Source organism: Gracilinanus agilis, chromosome 4 (genome assembly GCF_016433145.1).
Source record: "Gracilinanus agilis isolate LMUSP501 chromosome 4, AgileGrace, whole genome shotgun sequence".
In the NCBI taxonomy this organism is placed as follows: Eukaryota; Metazoa; Chordata; class Mammalia; order Didelphimorphia; family Didelphidae; genus Gracilinanus; species Gracilinanus agilis.
In genome coordinates this window covers 266,256,807-266,280,230 of record NC_058133.1, presented here as the reverse complement: position 1 = coordinate 266,280,230, position 23,424 = coordinate 266,256,807, and the positions used below count along the sequence as shown (strand labels likewise).

The following is a 23,424-nucleotide window of genomic DNA, read 5'->3' as shown; positions in this document are numbered from 1 at the left end:
ATGACATGGGATAAGAAAGAGGGGAAAAAGGAGGAATTCTTGGTGAATGGTATAATTTTTTTTTGCAGTGTTCTTCATCACAAACTACTTTGTATATTTTTTATTTATTCATTTTACATTTATGCTGTGTATAGATACATATATTATGTATGTATATGTTCTAATAAAATGTTTATATATGTATTGTCTCCCCTCCATTTAAAAGTGAGCTCTTCGTGTGTAGAGATTATTTCATTCTTTGTATTATATTCCTAATATGTGGCACAGTGCCTAGCACATAGTAGGTGCTTAATAAATCCTTATTGATTGATTCATAGTTGCTGCCCTCACAAAGCTCCCAATATGATGAAGGAACCACAGCTCCTACATTCAAGTGCTCTTTGTTGGATGGAAGAGACACAGATCCTGTCTCCAGGGAGTGTAGGGTATCCACTGTCCCATCCTCCCTTCCCTATCCCAATAAGGAATAGGGGAACTACCATAGTGACAAATCTCAATCAGTAGGGTTGGCAGAGATGTAGGATAAAAGACAATTCTTCTTAAAACTTCCATTTTAAGGAAGGGCTCAGACCAGCCATCCTTTATTCTCAGACTTTGACATAGTAACTCAGCTGCCTTCTCCTATTAACCCTGAAGCCCCCTTCTCTCATAGAGAGCCTCTACTTTTGAGGAAGTGCCCACTTAACCAATTCTCATTCTCTGGACTTTGCCACCCATGCTCTGGCACCTCCCTTCTACTTTTTCCTTTTCGGCTGCTTTTTATGTTTCTTCCCTCATTGGAATGTAAGCTCCTCAAGGGAGGAGCTATCTTCTCCCACCCCCACCCCCCTTTCTTATATAAAACATAGTACCTCACCAATAGTGAGTCTTAATAAATTTGTATTGACTTAATTTGTTGTAGGGAAGAGAGGGAATCGTCTAATCACAATCTGAATTGGGGTTGGGGCATGTAGAAAAGTTTTAAATTTTATTTCACTTTTATTATCCTGCAAAACACCTTTCTATATAGGTCTTTGTTATAAGAGCAAAGTCATACATAACCAAGACCCCCAAATAAAAGCTTAACTACATTGATGTGAAAGGTGACTCCAACAGTTCTTTCTCTGGAAGTGAAGAGCATTCCCCATCGTAAGTCTCTCAGGATTGTCTCAGATCATTGCTTTGCTGAGAGTAGTCAAGTTTTCACAGATAATCATTATCCAATATTGCTGTTATTGTGTTCAATGTAGAAGAGTTTTTTTAAAATATCCTTTTTTTCTTGGGAAGCTGGGCCCTGGGAGAGTTTGAGGCGGGAGAGTCCCATGATTCCAGCCAGACCTCTACTGTTTACGTGTTATTCTGTGTCTTGGATTTGTTCCCCGACACATCCTTCTTCCTTTACCTGCTCACATTTCCCCCTTTCTCCTCCTCCTTTTCTCTAATATTCCCTTCCTTCTTTTTCCTCAGCTCCAGCTCAGGCTCAGATTGTCCACGCAGGCCAAGCATGTGTAGTGAAAGAGGACAACATCAGTGAACGTGTCTACACTATCCGTGAGGGAGATACCCTGGTTTTGCAGTGCCTTGTCACTGGGCATCCCCGACCCCAGGTAATGCCTCCTTCTTTACTGTGGGCTGGATCAGAAGCCTCTGCTCACTCAGTGTCCCTGTTTCTCACCCTCATTCCAATTAGTTCTTTGATCAGGGCTCTTTTAAGGTTTAAAAGAGAAAATTTATGTAAAGTGTTTTGTAAACTGTAAAGCATCCTGTTAATGTCAGGTATTATGAATGATATCATCCACACCCTTACTACTTGTAGTCTTTTCTCAGACTTAATTCTCCATCTCTGTTTCTCGTAGATTTGGAAACAGATTGATTGATAGAACTGGAAAAGAAGGCAGCAGCTAGGTGGCTCAGTAGATTGAAAGCCAAGCCTAGAGATGGGAGGTCCTGGGTTCAGATCTGACCTCAGCTATGACCCTGGGCAAGTCACTTAACCCTCCCTGCATTAGTCTTACCACTCTTCTGCCTTGGAACAGTATCAATTCTAAGACAGAAAGTAAGAGTTTTTAAAGAAAGAGTATGTGGTAGTGTCTAAGGTGTAAGAAGAACAACTGGTAAGGCAGGAGGGGATTAGGCCATGAAGGACTTGAATGCTACAGGTTGGGTATATACATAGAAAGTTGAGATAGTCTCTGTTCTCAAAGAGCTCACATTCTCCACAACAGAGAGTGCTTGCCTTGGCCTCAGAAAGCCTAGGTGAACCCCTATCTGTATGTTCATGGATATGTGTGTATCTGTTCATCCATGTTAGTACATGTTTTTATATGTGTCCTGACCACAGTATTTCTTTCATCCAACATCCCTTCCATCAATTTAGGACTCATCCTTCCTTCTTTCTCTTGGTTTCATCCCTTCCACTCTAACTTAATCATTTTTTTCTTAATGTTTCTAGTTTGTCCACTGTTCACTTCCATGATCAGTTGGAAAGAAGATCATGGTACTGGTCATGCTACATTTTCCACATGCTTAATCTGTAATATAATTTTAAGTTCTTTGTTATTTATTAAAAGAAGAGTTCTTTTTTTCTCCACCTGGCTTATTTCCAATCCCAGTGCCCCTCATCCCCTATGGCCTGGACTATGGAAATGGTCTCCTAGCCTCCAGTCTAATCCTTCTAATTCAGTCTAATTCCTTCTAATCTTTCTTCCAAATACCTTAATCTCCCATATTAATCTTTCCAAAATACCGCTTTGATCATATCATTCTCTTTTGAAAAATTTTCTGTGGTTCCTGATCGACAACTCTAGAGGTCTCCAAAATGGGGGTGCCCACTCCAAAGGTCAATGGCATGCTTCTAAAGGGATGTGTGATCAACCAATCACTGGATGAAAAGATGGATCACATCCTATCCTCCCTGTGATAATCATTTGCATGACTTATCTCCAAGTCTTCCATTTCCTTCACTCATCAAATCGTCACTCAGTCCCTTCTCAAAATTGACCTCTGAGGCTGTGCAAAACCCCATCTTTTCCCTTTCTGAACTTGGAACCAGCTTTGACCCACATCACCAGTTACAACGGTGCTGGTGAGAAAATTCCCCACTTCTAGGGTTCTTGCCCCCTGCCCCCCAGATCATCTGTGGGTGCTACAGGCTTCCCTAAAGATAGGTTCTATGTCCTGAGGCAGTGGATGTGAGAGGAAATCATTTTATTTTGGTGGGAAAAGTCAGTCACACAGGCTACTGCAGGTATGTATTTATGGTTATAATCTCATTCACAGAGCTCGTTACATTATCTTGCTCCCCTAAGCTCACTCTTCTTTTGAACTTCTCTCTTTTTGTCTGTGGCACAACATGTTTCTGGTCATCCAGGTTAGCAAACTCTGTGTGTCATCTGCAGCATCTCACTCATAGCACATGGGTAATCCATCATCAAATTTGATCATTTTTACCAACACATCTTGCAATCTGTCTTTTTTTCTTAACTCACCCACACACCAGCTAGCTCATCGTGTTCTTCTCACCTCTGAACTAGCTTTTCCAACAGCTTCTTTATTGGTTTCTCTCTCTCACATCTCTCCTTACTCCAATCTCCTCTCCACACAGAAGCCAGTGCTATTCCTAAAGCCCAGTCTGACTGAGGATGTGTGCGTGTGCGTGCGTGTGTTTGATCTCCACATTTAGATTGTAAATTCTGTGAGGGCAGAAACTGACTTAGTTTCTCAAAGCCAAAGCACTAGTATTGTACCTTGAACATACTTAATAACCCACGTATCCTTTTAAATGATTTGATTGTATGTGAATCTGTATGAATCAATCAGTCAGTCTGGAAGTATTTATTAAGTGTCTTCTATGTGTCAGGCTCTATGCTAGGTGCTAGAGATACAGAAATTTTTTAAAGTTGAAATTTGTACTGACAAGGGCCTTACATTCTAATGGGGAAATAAGTATAATTATAAATATATTAAGAACACGTATAAGGGTAGGTAGGTAGTAGATGGAGCACCAGATCTGGAGTCAGAAGGACCTGGAAACCTAGCCTGAAACTTTTCCTAGCTGTGTGACCCTGGGCAAGTCAATTAACCCTGTTTGCCTAGCCCTTACTGCTCTTCTCTCTTAGAAATGATATTAAGGAGGGCAGCTGGGTAGCTCAATGGATTGAGAGTCAGGCCTAGAGATGGGAGGTCCTCCGTTCAAATCTGGCCTCAGACACTTCCCAGCTGTGTGACCCTGGGCAAGTCACTCGACCCCCATTGCCTAGCCCTTACCACTCTTCTGCCTTGGAGCTAATACACAGTATTGACTCTAAGATGGAAGGTAAGGGTTTAAAAAAAAGAAATGATATTAAGATAGAAGGTAAGAGTTTTTTTAAAAAAAAACAAATACAAATAAAAATAAGATAGTGATGGGGGAGGGGACTAAGAGTAAAGGGGATTGGGAAAGATTTCATATGTCTTTTTATATTTATATTTCTTTATATGTCTAAGATTTCAGCTCAGGGGATCAAAATCCGGGGTGGGGGGGCAGCTTAGGAATGGGAATGAGGTTGGTCTATTTCTCTGAGGTACAATTAGTGCCCCTTCCCAGACAGGAGTGACCACAGCACACTGTTGATGTTTTGTTAAGTCATTGTAGTTGTGTCCAACTCTTCATGGCCCCATTTGGAGTTTTCTTGGCAAAGATACTGGAGTGGTTTACAATTTCTTTCTCCAGCTCATTTTATAGATGAGGAAACTGAGGCAAGCAAAGTTGTGATTTGTCCAGGGTGACACAACTAGTAAGTATCTGAGGCCAGATTTGGACTCATGGAAATTAGTATTCTTGACTCTAAGCTCAGTGGTCTTAGCCTAGCATATGGTAATGGGTTCATAAACCCTTGTTGACTCGTACAGGTAATTTTTTTCATTGGTCTGTGTACCTAGGCACTTACCACTGATGAGTCCTTGGACGTCTGAATTTCAGTTTAATAATCTGTAAAATTTAGGAGGTTGGGTTAGATCATCTCTGAGGTTCCTTCCAACTCAAAATTTATGATCCCCTGAATATGTGTGTGTGTCGCTGACTACATGTGTAAACAGAATGAAAGGTATAGTTGGGATGGGTAGTGCTGCTGGATGACCACATATGACCACAGTCTGACCTTCACCCTGAATCTGATCCTCTCCTCTCCCTCAGGTTCGGTGGACCAAGACAGCTGGGAGTGCCTCAGACAAGTTCCAGGAGACATCGGTGTTTAATGAGACACTTAGAATTGAGCGAATTGCTCGAACCCAGGGTGGCCGTTACTACTGTAAAGCTGAGAATGGGGTTGGGGTCCCTGCGATCAAGTCCATCCGAGTAGATGTGCAATGTAAGTCTGGGAGGCAGATGCCTGCTCCCCGACTTGCCCTCTCCCAGCTCTACTGGCTGCCCTCATCCCAGGTCCTCCGCAGCAGCCTCCTCCCACATTGCTAAGGGGACAAGATAGGTAGCACCCTTGGGGTCCCTAAGTGCTCACTGGTACTTTGGAGGTATTGCCAGATTGCCATACAGACAAAAGATGGTGAAGTATAGGAAGAGAAAGGAAAGGAAAGGAAAGAAAGAGAAAGGAAAGAAGGAAGGAAGGAAGGAAGGAAGGAAGGAAAGAAGGAAAGAAGGAAAGAAGGAAAGAAGGAAAGAAGGAAGGAAGGAAGGAAGGAAGGAAAGAAGAAGAAGGGAAAAAGAAAAAGAAAGAAAGGAGAGAGGGAGGGAGGAAGGAAGAAAGGAAGGATGGGAAGAATTTACCAAAGGGTCATACCAAAGAATTTACCAAAGGGTGATAGAAGTCTCCTCCTCTCTGACCTCCACCCTGCACTCCCCACCCTTGCCAAATCCTGAGCTTGCTCCTACTGCCAGGTGTCAGCCCTCCACAGGTTGTTCTAGCCACCCACCCCCATGCCCACAGGGACTTGCTTGCCAATACCTGTCTTTTGTGTCTGTTTACACCTACCTAGCACTGGGCTCCAGAGAAGAAGGCAGCTCAGGCTGAAAGGGATGAGTTGAATTTTCTTCTCTGAGGTTTAGGGTCCTTACAGAGAAGGGATCTAGGGCACAAATCACAGGACGGAGCCTACATCCCCAGTGTTAGCCTACACGTATTCCCATTGCCTCCCTCTATGCCAGGGTGGGGGGGTATGGGCCAGGAGAGAACCCTGTAGTCTTTGGCCTCTGCCAAGACCCTGAGGTTGAGGGGGCCCATGATGCTGGTGGAACTGGAGGGGGGCTTGGCCAGAGCAACTGGGGACTCACAGAGACCCACACCTACTCTGCTCATGGACTTGGTAACTGCCCCTCCTCAAGATGGGGGGAGTGGGTTGTGGGGGGGGGACCATGGCTTTGAGAAGTGCCATATTGGGGTAGAGATTTTTGAAGTATTGTTCGGTACCTTGGGTAGGGATGGCTAGATGATAAATGAAGGCTGGGAAAGGAGTTGGATGGCAGGTCTGTCCAGAATCCTGGGAGCATCTTAAGAATTCATCAGATCCAGACCCTTACCTTCAATTCATCTAAATTCAATATTGTTGGGAGCAGCTGGGTAGCTCAGTGGATTGAGAGCCAGGCCTAGAGAGGAGAGGTTCTGGGTTTAAATGTGACCTCAAACACTTCCTAGCTGTGTGACCCTGGGCAAGTCACTTAATCCCAATTGCCTAGCTCTTATTGTTCTTCTGCCTTGGAATCAATGCATAGCATTGGTTCTAAGGTGAAAGGTAAGGGTTTTTTTTTTAATTCAATGTTGTTTAAGCACCTACTTGTGTGTCAAAAGTTATAGTAGGAACTAGGGAGGAGAGACATAGATGAAAAATGATTCACTCCCTGCCCTAATGGAGATTACAGACTAATTGGGTAAATACAACATATACACAAATAAATTCGATTCAAGATAGAAGAAGGGGCAAAGAAGAGATCCAGAATGTGCTGAGGAAATTTAACACGGAAGAGAAGATTTCAGCTCAAGTGATCAAAATCCAGGCAGGGAAGCTTGGAGGGCGGTGGGGAGTTTAGTCTCAGTTCTCCTGGGGTGCAATAAGTGCCACTTCCCTGACAGGAGTGACCAGTGAGGTTGGCTCAGCCCTTCTCCCTCAGGGGGCCGGTAGCTGGTACTTAAGCTCACCCCAGAGTTTCCTGACATGACAGCCCCTTGGGGGTCCTGATCTTCCAGACTTGGATGAACCAGTCTTGACAGTGCATCAGACAGTGAGTGATGTTCGGGGTAGCTTCTACCAGGAGAAGACAGTGTTTCTTCGATGCACCGTCAACTCCAACCCACCAGCCCGATTCATCTGGAAGAGGGGCTCCAGCACCCTGTCCCACAGCCAGGATGATGGGGTTGACATCTACGAACCTCTCTACACTCAGGTCAGCAGGGATAGCCAGCTCCCCATGCCTACCACTTACACACAGCTCTCTAGGATGAGGTGCTATATAGAGACAAAGGCGAGGAAGAGAGAAGATGCTAACAGAGTCATAATGGGGACAGGGGAAGGCTGCCTTCTTTTGCCTTTGGAAGGTCGCCCAGTGTTGGGCAGAGGAGCAGCAGTGACCTAAGGTTTTAGACCTCCCAGAAATTCTGAGTGTGGTCTGGCTTTTAGATTGTTTATGTGATGTATGTGGGGGCAAGGATGGGGGCTGGAGGTGGAAGGGTGGGATGGCAGAGGGTGGGGACAGAGACAGAAAAATCCAGATCTTGCTTTTGCTTCTGATGTTGTTATAAAATTAAAGCAGTGATTCCCAAAGTGGGCACCACCGCCCCCTGGTGGGTGCTGCAGCAATCCAGGGAGGGGGTGATGGCCACAGGTGCCATCTTTCCTATTAATTGCTATTAAATTTTTAAAAAATTAATTCCTAGGGGCACTAAGTAATATTTTTTCTGGAAAGGGGGCAGTAGGCCAAAAAAGTTTGGGAACCACTGAATTAAAGGATTGGCAGGGGACTGGTGTGTCCATCTATTTATTCCACAGAGGGAGAGTGTGCTCCAGGGCAGCCTCAGAGCCAGGGAATGGCTCCAGGGGTGGAGGGTTGGTGGGGTGAGAGCCTTGTTTTGGGGAAAAGGAGGAAATCCTGTAGAAGGGATGGTGAGTATGGCATTTTACCCTGGGCTAGGGCCTCTTGAGGATGACTTGAGGATTGGGGAAGTATGGAAGGTAGGGATTCAGATCAGAGTAAAAGCTCCTAGATTGTTTGCCCAGTCCAGTCTGCCCCAGGTCCTGAAGTGGACACCAATGGATGCTGTCACTACCCCATATCCATGATCCCTCCCCAGGGGGAAACCAAGGTTCTAAAGCTGAAGAATCTGCGGCCCCAGGACTATGCCAGCTACACCTGCCAGGTGTCTGTTCGGAATGTGTGTGGCATTCCTGACAAGGCCATCACCTTCCGCCTCACCAATACCACAGGTAGGACATCAAGGTGTGACATGATTTCCCAGTTCATTAAGCAAGTCCATTGTTCCCAGAGGAACTGCCCAACTGAACTCGTACCTACCTTACCACAGTTCTCCCCCGTTTCCCCCGAGTGCCTTTTCTCTAGTTTCCCCCTCTTCTGCTACCCTTTGGTGAACTTTAGGCCCTTCTCCTCCCCCCTCGATATCCTCCATTCCCCTCCCCTCTTGCCTAGATTTCTCAGATTCAGCCCTGTCTCCTTCTCAAGGTGTTCCCCAATTCCTTCCCTTCTTCGGCAGTATCTCCCTGACCTCTTTCCTCCACCCAGGTATCCTCTAACTCCCTTCTCTCTCCTCCAGTGTCTCTCAGGCCTCCTCTCCTCTCCATTTCCTTCCTCCCCCTTCCCAAATCCCCATAACCATTCGATTACCTTCTTCCTCCTGCCTTTTCCAGCACCTCCTGCCCTGAAGCTGTCAGTGAATGAGACATTGGTGGTGAACCCTGGGGAGAATGTGACAGTGCACTGCTTCCTGACTGGGGGTGATCCCCCGCCCCAGGTGCTGTGGTCCCATGGTCCAGGTCCTTTGCCGCTAGGCAGCAGGGCCCAGGGAGGCACCCTCACCATCCCGTCTGTTCGAGCTCAAGACTCCGGCTACTACAATTGCACAGCCATTAATAATGTGGGCAACCCGGCTAAGAAGACTGTCAACCTGCTAGTTAGATGTAAGTGACTGCTTCCACCAGGGGTGGGCACAAGGGGACCCAGTTGGGGTCTTGGGGAGGAAAACCAGAGGAAGAATCTGGTGGGAGGACAGACAGTCCCTACCCTCAGGGAGGGGGGCTCCCAGTCTGATAGGGACACACAGCCCCTATCCTTAAGGAACTCCCTTGTGTGTCTGATAGGGACACACAGCCCTTATCCTCAGGGATCTCTCAGTATGATGGGGATACACCGGCCCCAGGAAGCTCCCGGGGTGATTATAGAGACTCAATCTCTATTATTGTCAGCTTCAGTGCAGTGATCCTTTGAACAGAGAACTGATGAGGTTCAGAGCTTGGGAATCATATCCTAAACTAAGAAACCCCCTTAGCTTTCTGGTCTAACTAACTCTGCTCCCATCTAACTTGTCTTCGTATGGCCAGCTGCCATGCTTCCTGCCCCTCAAATTCTCTCCCTGACTTTGTCTCTACCCTCTCCGTTCCTTCTTTAAAATTGGCTCCTCTCACATGCCACTTGATCTCCTGTCAATAGCACGTCTATTAAATATCAACAAATGCCATTTCCCTCCGCCTTCCCTGTAGTAATCTACCTGCAATTTGGGTAGTTATCAGTTGAGTTGATTCCTAACCTCACCTCCACCAAGCAAGTCACTGGTGCTCCTACTTCCCCAATTACCTTTCCCAGACTCTTCCTCTAACAATGCAGGTCAGTACCTTCTTTGCAGCTTATTGTCTTAGAGATTTATTTAGTCTAGAGCCAGAAGTGTCAAACTTATAGCTCAATTCAGACAGCAAAGTTCTGAGTGCTACTGAAATTCAATTAAGATGTAATTAAAGGAGCAGTTTTGTGGCTCAGTGGATAGAGATCCATGCCTGGAGATGGGAGGTCTTGAGTTCAAATCTGTTCTTGGATGATGCTTCCTGTGTGACCCTGGACAAGTTATTTAATCTCCATTGCCTAGTTACTGTTCTTCTGCCTTAGAATCAATACACAGTAATGGTTCTAAGATGGAAAGTAAGAGGTTTTTTTTTTAAATGTAATTGAGAAATGTTTGCTATAATGAAAATATGATACAACATATTGTTCAGTCATGTACATCTCTGGTTTTCTTGGCAAAGATACTGGAATAGGGGCAGCTAGTTAGCACAGTAGCTAGAGCATCAGGCCTGGGATCTGGAGGACCTGGGTTCAAATCTGTCCTTGGATGCTTCCTTTGTGTGTGACCCTGAACAAGTCACTTAACCCCAATTGCTTAGCCCTTGCTGCTCTTCTGTTTTAGGATTGATAATAAGACAGAAGGTAGGAGTTTGAAACCAATAAGGATATTGAAGATACTAAAGTGGTTTACCATTTCCTTCTCCACTGGATTAAGGCAAACAGAGATTAAATGACTTGCCCAAGGTCACACAGCTAGTGTCTGAAGCCATATTGGAACTCAGGTCTTCCCAACTCCAGGTTTAGCACTCTATTCACTGAGCCATGTAGTTGCCCTACTATACAACATAGATCATGTTAATCTCTTGCTTTTCTAAGACAATATGTAGCCACAATGGTCTGTTTCTGTTTGAGTTTAACCACCTCTGAACTAGTTGAAGTGTCTTGTCCAGAGTTCTATGGCTAGGTACAAGTCAAAGGTAGCGTTTGAATCCAGATCTTCCTGACTTTATTCTCTAACCACGATTGTAGGGTTACCTCTCATGAGAAGATAATTCTATTAAAGCAAAACAAAGCATTCAAATGAACAAATGTGAGGAAAGTACTTTCTAAACTTAAATCATTATTTAATTGGGTAATTATTATACTATAAAGAGAGCAAGATTTAATGAAATACAAATATTTGGATACTGTCGAGCACTCATAGATGTCCCTCACGAAATTTCGTTTTTTATAAACAATTGCATAACCTAATCCCAATTTTCTCTGCTTTAAAGACAAATCTTTTTTTTTAAACCCTTGCTTTGTGTCTTATAAGCAACGCTAAGACATAAAAACAAGAGATAGACAAACAATGATAAGTGATTTTTTCAAGATCACTTAGCTAGAAAGTGACTGAGGTCACATTTGAACTTAGGTCCTCCTAGCTCCAGACCTGGTCCTCTATCGACTGAGCTCCCTAATTGCCCCTTTAAAGACAAATCTTTTACTTTTCTTCTCTCTTTCAGTGCCTTGAGTTTGGGGCTTGTAGATGGCTTCTTGGCACTTGGTAGTAAATCGATATCACAGTCTCCCTTCTGCAGCCAGTTTTAACTAAGAGGATCCTGATGGCAAAGGCTTTCTCTCCTTTTACTAGATGAGGTCCAGCTCTATCAACTACACAGTCCCTTCCTGTCTCGAAAGAAACTGGCCCTTTTGGGATCAGAAACAGAAAGGATGATCACAGTTAGGAACATGCTACATTTCCCCATGACTTCCCTGTTACTGTCTATTTCCCAATCGGATGAGTTCTTTTTTCTTGTACCTGGCTCATTTCTCTTTCTCTTTGAAGCCTGGGTTAGTTTAAAATCTTAATTTACATCAAATACTTAAGGTCATCCATTAACAACTCTAAGCAGACTCCCAGCATCCTTCAAACATGCTTTTAATGTTTTAAAGAGGCAGATCCTTTTGTTTCAGACATAAAAAAATTTTTTTTAAGCAGAACAGTTTTCAAAAAGAGCTATGTGGTGGTTTCTGTACAAGGAGAAAGTCATGGCATCATCCATAGAGATTTGGAAAAGACCTCAGAGGATATATTTCAACCTCCTCATTTTTACAGATGAGGAAACTGAGGCCCAGGATAGCTAGATTTGTCTAAAATCATACAAACAGCATTAGAGGTGGGATTTTTTTTAACATGTCAATTCAATTTTTAAAAGTTTTCAGACATTTTGCAATCTGTGTTCTCTCCCTCCTTCCTTCCCCCTCCTCCTCTTTCCCAAGAAGGCAGATAATATGATATAGATTGTACATGTGTTATCATACAATATATATGTATATATATATATATATATATTTCCATGTTCATCATTTTGGGAAAGAAGATATATTATTTACACTAGAGAAAAACTCATGGAAGAGATAAAGTGAATAATGGCATTCTTCAATCTGCATTCAGACTCTCTCGGTTCCTTCTATGGTGCTGGATTGCCTTTTTTCTCATGAGTCTCCTGGAGTCGTCTTGGATCCTTGCATTGCTGAAAATAGTTAATTCATTGTAGAGGAGGGATTTGAACCAAGGTCCTCGAACCCTGGAGCCAGTGGTCTCTCCATAGTGCAACATTGCCTCCAAGGGGCAGTGATAGAACATTTAGAATCCCTTTCTTCTATGAGTTAACAATTTGATGAGAGAAACACAGTCCCTGCTATAGTCAAGATAGAGAGAACCAGTAGGACAGCTAGATGCTCAGTGTATAGAGAGCCAGGCCTGGAGATGAGAGGACCTGAGTTCAAATCTTGCCTCAGATACTTCCTAGCTGTGTGACCTTGAGCAAATCACTTAGCCTCCATTGCCTAGCCTTTATCTCTCTTATGTCTTGTAACCAATACTTGTACTGATTTCTAAGATGGAAGGTAAGATGTTTTTTGTTTGTTTTGTTTTGTTTATTTGTTTGTTTTTAAAAGAGACAGAGAAAGAGGCAGAGATAAAAAGAGAAAAGGAGGCAGGAAGAGAGAAAAGGAGAGACAAAGAGAGGAAAAAAGCAAGAGTGTGTGTGTGTGAGAGAGAGAGCATGAAAGAGAGACAGGGACACAGAGAGACACCGAGATAGAAAGAGAAAAAGAGGCAGGAAGAGTCAAAGTGAGAAAGAGAAAGAGAGACAGAGACAGAGACAGAGAGACCTAGTGCCTGTTGTCCAGGGAAAGCTCTCAGGGTGATGAGTACAGGTTCCTACTTATAGGATCTTTGGCTCTGGGGAAATGCAATATCTCTCTGGAATTTGTCCCATGCATTACCTCTATTGTCTTTTCAGCAATGAGAAACGCCACCTTCCAAATCACGCCAGATGTGATCAAGGAGAGTGAGAGTATTCAGCTGGGTCAGGACCTGAAGCTCTCCTGCCATGTGGATGCTGTGCCTCAGGAGAAGGTGTCGTACCAGTGGTTCAAGAATGGCAAGCTTGCCCGGGTATCTGACCGACTGCTGGTGACTCGCAATGACCCTGAACTGCCTGCCGTCACCAGCAGCCTGGAGCTCATTGACTTGCGCTTCAGTGACTATGGCACCTACCTCTGTGTCGCCTCCTTTCAGGGTGCACCTGTGCCAGACCTCAGTGTTGAGGTCAACATCTCTTCTGAGACAGGTTAGGATCCAGCTGGTGAAATAGGGGGCACCCAAAGAGAGGGAGGATGAGGAAAGGATTTACCCAAGGGAAGGATGGGAGGATGACTGGAAAAATGAGGTTGGACAGGTACCTTGAGGAAAGAAAATTGGGATATAACTTAGTGAAAGGAGGAGGGAGGGTCACATGCTTGGTAGAGAGGACGTTTACCCTAGAGGAAGGAGAATGAGGGAATCACTCAAGGGAAGGGTTTGGGGGAGGGGGAATCATTTAACTTGCTGCTCTTAACCAAATCTGCCATCCTGAGCCTAGGTAAAGAAATTTCCTTATCAGTCTTTCCATAGGCATCATCTGATTCCTCAGAAATTCAAGATTTCATTTTTGTTCTTTTAAGTTTTTTTTAGAGTAACAGAATTTTGTTTTCAAGAATGAATGTCATTCAGATTTATATCTCTAAATTCCAGTAAACCCAAAATTTCCAAAATCTTTTAATTATTGTTATACATTTTCATGTGAGGATAGAGATTAAAAAAGAAAAGAAGGAGGGGGTAGAGAGAAGAAGAGGATAATGGAGATGCTTCCTTTCCCCCTCTCTAATCCCCATCAGTTTCCTCAAGAAAAAGAATTGGGATGAAGCTTGAGTCCTAGTTCTATTACTTTCTATCTGTGTGTGATCTTGATTTAGCCTCAGATTTGGGACTGGAAGGAATCTAAGAGGTCATTTAGTCCAACATCTTATTTACAAATAGAGAAACTGAGACCCAAGGAGGTTAAGTAATTTTTACAAGATCACCTTGATATAGATATTGGAAACTTCCAGATGGGGGAACTTTAACCATGCACATCAGCACCCTTTCTGCAGTTTATTTTAGAGATTTACCTCAAGCACAAAAAGTGTTAAATGACTTGTTTAAGGTCCTATAGCCAGTAGATAGCATAACCTGAAGCCAGATCTTCTTGGCTCAAAGGTCAACTCTCTAACCAATACCAGGAATGTGACTTAGATCTGCTGACTGCACCTCTTGTATTCTTTCTGTGGCAATACAATATCTCTCTTTGAGAGTAGCTAGGTGGTGCAGCGGTAGGACCTGCAGTCAGGAAGACATGAGTTCAAATTCAGCCTCAGACACTTACTGGTGTGTGTGTGTGTGTGTGTGTGTGTGTGTGTGTGTGTGTGTGTGTGTGTGTGACTCTGGGCAAGTCACTTAAATCTGTTTCCACCTCTGTAAAATGATCTAAAGAAGGAAATAAATGGCACACCACTCAAGTATTTTTGCTAAGAAAACCCCAATGGAGTCACAAAGAGTTGTACACCACTGTAATGAGTGAACAACAAAAAATCTCTGAGAGTCTCCTGTTTTTTAAATGCTTTAAAACAAAGAAGCCCAAAGTATCTTTTACCTTTAAACTCCTTGCTCCAATGGATGAGCATTCCAGCCAATGGAAATGATGGAGATAGAGACTGGACCTGTGATTTCACTAATATAAAGAATTCCCAGGTGAGGAAACTCCCTCTACTTTCTCCACAACTCATAGTGTCCCAGAGGTGACTAGAAAACTGAGGTGTTAAGTGACTTGCCCAGGGTCACATAACCGATGTGTCAGAGGCAGGACTCAAACTCAGGTCTTCCTGGCTTTAAGAACAGCTCTCCATCCACTATACAACACTGCCTCTTGGTAGAGAGGAACACCGCATAAACTGCGCACTTCAGAAGAGATACTTGTGTTCTGCTACTGTCAGGAATGGCTTCTTGAATGGCATAGGACTTGATTTGGACCTCGAGAAACAGAGAAGATCCGGATAGATGGAGGGCAGTGGGAGGTATTCCAGGCAGGACACTATTGCATGTATCCTCTACTGTTGCAGGGACAATGAGAAGATCAGCTTGGTGGAATGGATAGTTCACTGGACTTTGGAGTCAGCAAGACCTAAATTTGAATCTTACTTTGAGCACTAATTAGACCAGAACAAGAGCCATAATCTCTCAGCTTGTTTCCTCATCTGTAAAATGGAAAGACTGTTAATGACAATAACAATACCTCTTTCACAGAGTTATTGTGAAAATCAAGTGAGATAATTTATGTAAAGCACTTTGAACATCTTAAAGCAGGAGCAGCTAGGTAGCACAGTGGATGGAGGAGCAGACCAGGAGACAGAAGAACCCAGGTTCAAATGTAGCCTAGACACTTCCCAGCTGTGTGGCCCTGGGCAAGTCACTTAGCCTCTATTGCCTAGTTCTTGCCACTCTTCTGCCTTAGAATGGATACAAAGACAGAAGGTAAGGGTTTGAAAAAGAAAAGAAAGTCTTAAAGCAACAGGTAAAGGTTAGCTTATAGGGCAGAGGATGTCTTGGGAAATAATGGATGGAAGGATGATGAAGGAAGCTCTCTCTCTGATCCTCCCCATCCACCTTTGCAGTGCCCCCCACAATCAGCGTCCCTAAGGGCAGGTCAGTGGTGATGGTTCGTGAGGGGTCCTCTGTGGAGCTCCAGTGTGAAGTTCGGGGGAAGCCCAGGCCCCCCGTGCTGTGGTCCCGAGTGGACAAGGAGGCTGGCCTGCTGCCCTCTGGAGCTATCATGGAAGAGACACCAGACGGAAAGCTACGGGTGGAACGAGTGAGCCGGGAGATGAGTGGGACCTACCGCTGTCAGACCGCTCGGTACAACGGCTTTAATGTTAGGTCTCGTGAGGCCCAGGTGCAGCTCAATGTGCAATGTGAGTGTTTCCTGGAAGCATCTTCAAAACACCCACTAAACATACTTCCAACATCCCCCCACCCCAAACTTTCTTATTCAACAACATAACTCAGCCGCCTTGCCAGGAGAGTGCTGTTGTCAATCTGCCTGGCTCCTAGAACTCAACTGCCAACACCTCTCCATCAATAACTCTTCCATGACCTCCCCTCCACTTTTCAGCCAACAACCCAGTTTGACAAAGCATAAATGTCCTCAGTACCAGAAGCCCAACACCAAGTCCCAGAGACATCCCAGCCCTGATACCACTAGTCTATGTACCTCTATCCCCAATCAATCAATCATGCTTAGTACAATGCCTGGCACCCAATAATGGCTTAATAAATGTTTGTCAACTGACTACTAAACATCTATTATTTGCCAAGCACTGTTCTAGGTGCTGGGAATACAAAGATAAAGGTCAGAGAATTCCTGCTATCAAGGACCTAAAATCCAATCTACTTAATCTAAAATCCTCATGTACACTAGGCATTCTTAGGAAATTCAGCATGGATCCTGGGTAGAGCTATAGGAGGAAGTCCTCTAGGCAGGGGGAATGGTTGGAAAAGAGTGTTTTTTTTTCTGTCCCTGGAGGCTTGTCAGCCAGTCAAAAGCATCAATTACAGTGAGGGAAGCCTTATCCTGAACTCTAGGAGGGTGTTAGTAGATGTAAATGGGGAGAGGTGTGAGATATGTATATTTAAGAGGAAGCCTATGTATGCACATGAGCATCTGTGCAGGCTTATGAGATATGTGTGTACAAGTGCATAGCAGGGTATGTTTGCAATTGGGTCAAATCTTTTAAGAAAATCTTAAAGGGATAAATGTAAATTCTTATGCTCGTGCTCAAAAAATCAACCCAATTACAAAATTGGAGAGGTCTGATGAGTGAACAGTTCATTTGAAAAAAGATCTGGGTTTTGGGTGAAATGTAAAAGATCAATAAGTCAACAGCATCATATGACTTCCCAAAAAGCTGCTGCAATTTTATGCTGTATTGAGACAGTATATGAAACATGAGAGGCAACAAGTCCCAATGTACTCTGCCCAGGTCAACCCACAACTGAAGTATTCCATTCATTTCTGGGTACCTCTTAGGACAGACCCTAATAAACTAGGGAGTATTCAAAAGAGGGCAACCAGAATGGTGAAAGTCCATATTAAGATAAGTTAAAGGAAATAGGGCTGTTTAGTTTGAATATGAAAAGACTTATGGGATAATGGTTGCATTTTCAGTATATGAAGGGCTGTTACATGGATGGGGATAACACTTGTTTCTGCTTAGTCTGGGAACCGAATGAGACAAAATAGATGGATTTTGCAGAAATGAAGTTTTAGGCTTTCTGTATAGAAAAGTTTCCACAAAATGGAGCTACCCAATAGAAGAAATAGTGGATTTCTTCTTGTCTTGTCCATTTCCATTTTATTTTATTTTTATTCTGAACTCAACAAACACCAACTAAAATGAACATTTCAAAATGCATTTTGGAACAGGAGAGGATTGTATATGAAACTGGAAAATCTCCATTGTGTAGAGCAGTTTTTTCTTTTAAAGTACTGTAGATAATAAAGTCACCATCTTACCCATGATCTTCAAGAGAAGGCAGCAGGACCACTTTTTAGAGATAACGTAGATATTGAGGTACAGCTTAGACTAGATGGACTTTAAAGTTTTTTCTCCTCAGCGCTAAAGTCCTTTAATTCTGAAGGTGCCTTGAAGCTGTGTATATGTTTTTTGAGAGTTTTTCTGTTTATCCCTGACTTTGTATATACCATTTTTTAACCCTTCCTTTCTGTCTTAGAATCAGTACTGAGTATTGGTTCCAAGGCAGAAGAGCAGTAAGGGCTAGGCAATTGGGGTTAAGTGCCTTGTCCGGGGTCACACAGCTAGGAAGTGTCTGAGGACAGATTTGAATCCAGGACCTCTCATCTCCTGGCCTGGCCACACAGCTTCCCCTTTGTATTTTCTTTCTTGCTCATGTTCTCTTCTCTCCTTCCCTCTCTTCCTCTCTTTCTTCCTCTCTTTCTTCCTCTCTTTCTTCCTCTCTCTCTCTCTCTTCCTCTCTCTCTCTCTCTTTCTCTCTCTCTCTCTCTCTCATCTGTATACATGAATTTGAGTATATGAGTGCTCAATTGTCCTGTCACTTGCCCTCAAGGTGCCCCTGATTCCACTCTGTGTAGCCTGTGTAGTTCCTCCTAAAGGAAACCCTTACCCTATACCAATGCCCTCTGGTTTTCCGCTTGGGGAAAGGGAGGAGTAGGAGGAGGGGAGGAGGAGTCTTGCTGACCCCTTGGTGTACCCCTCCTACCTGGTTTTCCCCGCAGTCCCTCCCGTGGTGGAACCAACCAACCAGGACGTGCGCCAGGCCCTGGGCCGACCTGTATTGCTCCGCTGCACCCTGCTTCGAGGTAGCCCACTGCGCATCGCCTCCGCTGTGTGGCGCTTCAATGGGCACCTCCTGCCCACGCCGCCCGCTCCCCCCAATGAAGCCCCGGACCACGCGGAGCTGCGCCTCGACCCCCTCACCCGCGACAGCAGCGGCAGCTATGAGTGCACCATCTCCAACGACGTGGGCGCCGCCTCCTGCCTCTTCCAGGTTTCCGGTGAGTGGACTCACCTGTCCTCCTTCCCCAAACGGTTCCCTCCTCCCTGGTCCGCCCTTCTCTCAGCCTGGGCTGTTTCTTCTTGGCAAAGGACTGCCACAAGGTCTTGTTGCTAGCCCTCGACCAAGGTCCTCAAGTCTGGCCCCTCCTCATCTCAGCCCAGTCCTGATATCTATGCCCAGCTCGTCTCTCGGCCCAGGCCCCTATTTCTGAACCTTATCTGTCCCTGTCACTCCCCCCACATAATCCAAGAGGTCCTTTGCTCATCTCAGCCCCTTGTTTACCCTGCCTCCCCCTCCATCCGCACCTTTCTCCGTGCCTGGGACCTTGGCGGGAGAAGGCGGGCCCAGAGCCCTTCTTACCACCTCCTCCTTTTTTTATTTCTCTACGTGGAAGCCTTCCTGCTGCTGCAGGACAAATACCGAGGGTTTGAGCTCCAGACATGAGCAGCAAAAGTAGCCTCTAGCAGGCTATTCTCCAGTCCAATGCAGACGCTTCATTGGTCTGTCAGTCAACAAACGCTAAGCTTGTACATCGTTTTACTTCGTAATAAAGGATACTCTATTCACAAAATCTCTCTAGTCCCCTCCAATGTTCCCCAACTCCTTCCCCACACCTCGTAATATGCTCCAGCCCCATCCCTAGGATCTCTAGTCTCATCCTCTCTCCCCAGTGTGCCCCAGCCCCTCCCCAGTACACCCAACCCTTTCCTTCCCTTGTCCTTTCCCTTCCCTTTAAGTGTCTACCAGTTCTCCCTTGTCAGCCTCTGCCGAGCGCTCTCCAGTTCTCTTCCTTATCCTAGAGATGTCTCCCCATCTCCCTCGTGTCTCCCGGATGCCGCCCCTCTCAGTTCAACCTCCTTCTTTCCTCTAGTGCTCCTCCAACCCCTCCCTTCTCCCCAGAATTCCTCCATCCCTATCTTCTACTGCAGAGATCCCTCATAGCCCTTTGCCCTCTCTGTTCCTTCATCTCTATCCTGCTTCTCAGAGCACGGTAACCCTCCTTTCCCCAGTGTTACCTCGGCCTGTTCCTTACCTTAGTGCCCCTCCAGCCTCTTCCTGTCTCTCCTACATTCTCTCCACAGACCCTTTCCTTCTCCCCCCTTGTTCCCAGAGATCCCTTCCTTTTTTACCTAGTCTTCCCTTTCCTCCCCAGCCCCTCTTCCTGTCGCCCTGATCCCTTTTTCTTTCTTCTTTTCTTCTCAATCTTCTGACCAACCCTTGGCAAGCCAGGTTGGGTGCTGACTGTGGGCTGCTAGCCTGGGTTTCAACAGAACTGGGGACCCGTGGGTTGCTGGGTTGTGGGAAGCATAGAGGGTCGGGGGAGGGAGGGAAGTGATATCCTTGGGGTTGTAAAAATTGAGAATGACAGGGTTTGGGTGGGGTATGCCAGACTCCTGGGTTCTATCTTCCATGCAAGAAGATTGAATGTGCCACAATGACATTATGCCCAACTGTCATTAAACTCTTTGGAAAGGCACCTAGTGTGCCCACCCTCACACTCCCAGATTCCTATAGCTCCCCGCTCCACCCCTTATCTGGTCACCACCTCCAGCAGTTGGGGGAATATTTTCCTTCACCATTCCCCACCCAACCCCCACAACCTACCAGGGTGTCTAACACCCTGAGTGGCTGAAGGATTGGGGCCTCAGGTCACTGGTCACCTTCCTCATCCCTTCCCCTCCCTACCCTTCACCAGCCAGAGGGCCCCTGTGACATTTCCCGCCTCCCTCCCCCTTCCCTCTTCTCCCCATACTCTTCCCTATCTCCTTTACTCCCTTTTCTGTCTCTCCCTCCCTCTCTCCATCCCTTGTTTCTACCTAATATCCCATCTCTGTTTCCCCACAACTCCCCTCCCTCATTTCTCCCTTCTTCTCCTTCCCTCTCTGGGTTCTTCTTAATCATTTCCCCTTCTTCCCTCTTGATCCCCCTTGACTATTTCCTTTCTCCTCACTCCTCTGGATCCCTCTGCAACTATCTCCTCTCTTCTTTGCCTTCCCAACTTTCTTCTCTCTTCATTCTGTATCCTACATCTGTCCCCTCTCTTACCTCTCTGTCTCACCCAACTCCTCCCTTTCCTCCTCTATCTCTATCCTGTCCTTCCCTGTCCCCCTTGGCTCCAAACCCCCTTCCACACACCCGCCCTCTCAGCCAAAGCCTACAGCCCGGAGTTTTACTACGACACCCCCAACCCCACCCGCAGCCACAAGCTGTCCAAGAACTACTCCTACGTGCTTCAGTGGACACAGAAGGAGCCGGACGCCGTGGATCCTGTCCTCAGCTACCGGCTGGACGTCCGCCAGGTGGGCTGGAGACATACAGGCTAGCAGAGGTGGAGGCAAGGGGTGTAATGAGGATGGGAAAGAATGTCCTCATTCCAGGAGGATGTGAGACTAGGAAGTGAAGGTAGCTCTCCCCAGAATCCTTGTTAAGAACTTGGGTGAATCCCACCTCTGACACATACTGGCTTATGTGACCCTGGGCAAGTCACCATCTTGCAGAGTCCCAAAGAAATTCCTTAAGGCTTATTCTCATCATAAGATAACAGATTCAGAGTAGGAAAGGATCTTAAAGGTCATCAAGTCCAATACTTTCATTCACAGATAAAGGAACTGAGGCTTAGAAGTAACTTGCCAAAGATCAAACAGATATTATCAGAGATAGGATTTGAACCTAGGTCTTCTTGGATCCATCTCCAAGTATATAGCATGTGGGGGCAGCTGGGTGGCTTAGTAGATTGAGAGCCAGGCCCAGAGATGGGAGGTCCTGGATTCAAATCTGACCTCAGACACTTCTAGCTGTGTGACCCTGGGCAAGTCACTTAACCCCCATTGCCTAGCCCTTATCGCTCTTCTGCCTTGGAACCCTCATACACAGTATTGATTCCAAGATGGAAGGTGAGGATTTTTTAAAAAGTATATAGTGTGCTGTGCTATACACTATATGACACCATACTGCCTCTCCATTTATTGATTGAGCACTGATCTCCATTGGTTTGGGGAGTTTTCTCTTTGGAAGTTCTCTATGTCAAAATCACAGATCCCATCTTAAAAGGAAAAAAGGGGTCGAATGAGGAAGAAGACTGTGCTCCCTGATTCTTGGGGCACTGAAGGAGTTCATGGGATTGGGGATGTGTAGATGTATGGGACAGACTGACCAAAGAATAGTGGGATAAACCAACATGTGTCTCCTGAGGTTCGTAGATGCTTTTTCAGAGTAGGGAAAATGGCACAAGCTCTGGGGACCCTGGTATGTTTCATCCCATCCTGTACTCCCTCAGTTGTGCCTAATAGAAATGATAAGCCTGGCCTGGGCTGGTCATTAATCTAAGAACTTGGAAAGATCAGTGATGTGTGTCTGTGGGAGAGTACACCAGCCTTTTTCCACATGGCAAAGAGCTTATGGTCATCTGAAGAATGGAGAGCCTGTCTTTAGTCTTTAAGATTTCAGAGGCAGGGGATCATACCTACCACATTCTCTCCCATATCATGGCATGGTGGATAAGGCACTGTACTTGGAGTCAGGAAGAAATGAGTTCAAGTTCTGCCTCAGACATTTGCTAATTATGTGACTCTGGGAAAGTCACTTAACTATGCCTCAGTTTCCTCATCTATAAAATAAGAAGGTAGGACTCAATGGTTTCTAAGGTCCCTTCCAGCTCAAAATCTATTATCTTACCTCTTAGACTTTAGGGTTACAAGATAATCAAAATCAAGTAAGAAGATGAATATTTGCATAGAACTATGTGCACTTACTGTCTTACGACAGTTCAATGAGCTGGTCCAAGTCAGGGCTAATCCCCTTTAGACAGGGGAAGACATAGAGTCCCACAGATCTGAAGTGTTTTACCTAATGTCACACTGCTTGTTCAGGGTAGAGCTTAAATTCAAACTTAGTTCTCAAGATTTTTAGTTCAGAACTCCTTTTGTTCCCTAGTGGTTAGTGACAGTCTTGTTCAGTTGGTTCTGCAATTTTAGTTTTTATTTCCTTTTCTACAAGAGCTAATTTTTCCATGCTTTATTTTTTAAAAATTTAAAATTTTTGTTATTAATTTATTCATCAGTAAACATTTCCATACACAAAGATGAGCAAAAATAAGGGTGGTATAGGAAACCTTGGGCGCTCTCTCTATAACACCATGCCATTGAGGGCATTCTTGGAGAATGGGGGCCAGTGTGGGTAGGGGGAGGGAAGGGAAGAAAGGACTCAAGAGCCCATCATTGATGGGGACCCTACTGCCTCTGTCCTCAGCTGAGCCTTAGGACGTCTGTAACGAAGCCAATCCCAGTTCGCCGAGTGGAGAAGGGGCAGTTGCTTGAGTACATACTGACCGACCTGAAGGTGCCCCATAGCTATGAGGTCCGACTCACACCCATCACCACCTTTGGGGCTGGAGACATGGCTGCCCGCATTATCCGATACATGGAGCGTAGGTGGCTGGGGGATTGAGCATGGGGAAAAGGGGGTAGGAGGAGATTCCTTTTTTTTGTCCCAAAGCACTACTTCCCCTCAACCTCATGGAAGTCTCAGGGCTACTCCATTTCCTCTGCTTTATTTGAAGACTCACCACTCTCCTTAGAGAGTCTCTTTCTCTGCAGAAAACACCTTCCCAGCATCCTCCCCAGATCCTTCCCAAACTGGTTCCCAAGCTTCTTGTCTCTGGGAACAGAACAGAATTAGACTGGCTAGCTAGTCTTTTTGATCAGCTCTGCAGTTCATATATATATATATATATATA

The 23,424-nt window shown here is 45.2% G+C and overlaps 1 protein-coding gene across 1 annotated transcript; it reads left to right on the top strand.

The window, feature by feature from the left end:
• MDGA1 (MAM domain containing glycosylphosphatidylinositol anchor 1) lies at positions 1 to 23,135 on the top strand. Its single transcript, XM_044675298.1, has 11 exons — positions 1 to 49; positions 1,447 to 1,586; positions 5,153 to 5,327; positions 7,155 to 7,351; positions 8,256 to 8,388; positions 8,827 to 9,096; positions 13,042 to 13,371; positions 15,770 to 16,066; positions 18,409 to 18,687; positions 20,838 to 20,989; positions 22,938 to 23,135. Exons 1-11 carry the CDS (start codon positions 1 to 3, stop codon positions 23,133 to 23,135), a joined length of 2,220 nt encoding a protein of 739 aa, XP_044531233.1.
• Positions 23,136 to 23,424: the final 289 nt, after the last annotated feature.

Excerpts from the sequence above, each read along its gene's own strand:
- MDGA1 (XM_044675298.1), top strand. The coding sequence starts at position 1 with ATGACATGGGATAAGAAAGAGGGGAAAAAGGAGGAATTCTTGGTGAAT. Across the intron at positions 8,389-8,826 it reads CCGCCTCACCAATACCACAG|CACCTCCTGCCCTGAAGCTG; the intron begins GTAGGACATCAA and ends TGCCTTTTCCAG. Across the intron at positions 13,372-15,769 it reads CAACATCTCTTCTGAGACAG|TGCCCCCCACAATCAGCGTC; the intron begins GTTAGGATCCAG and ends CCACCTTTGCAG.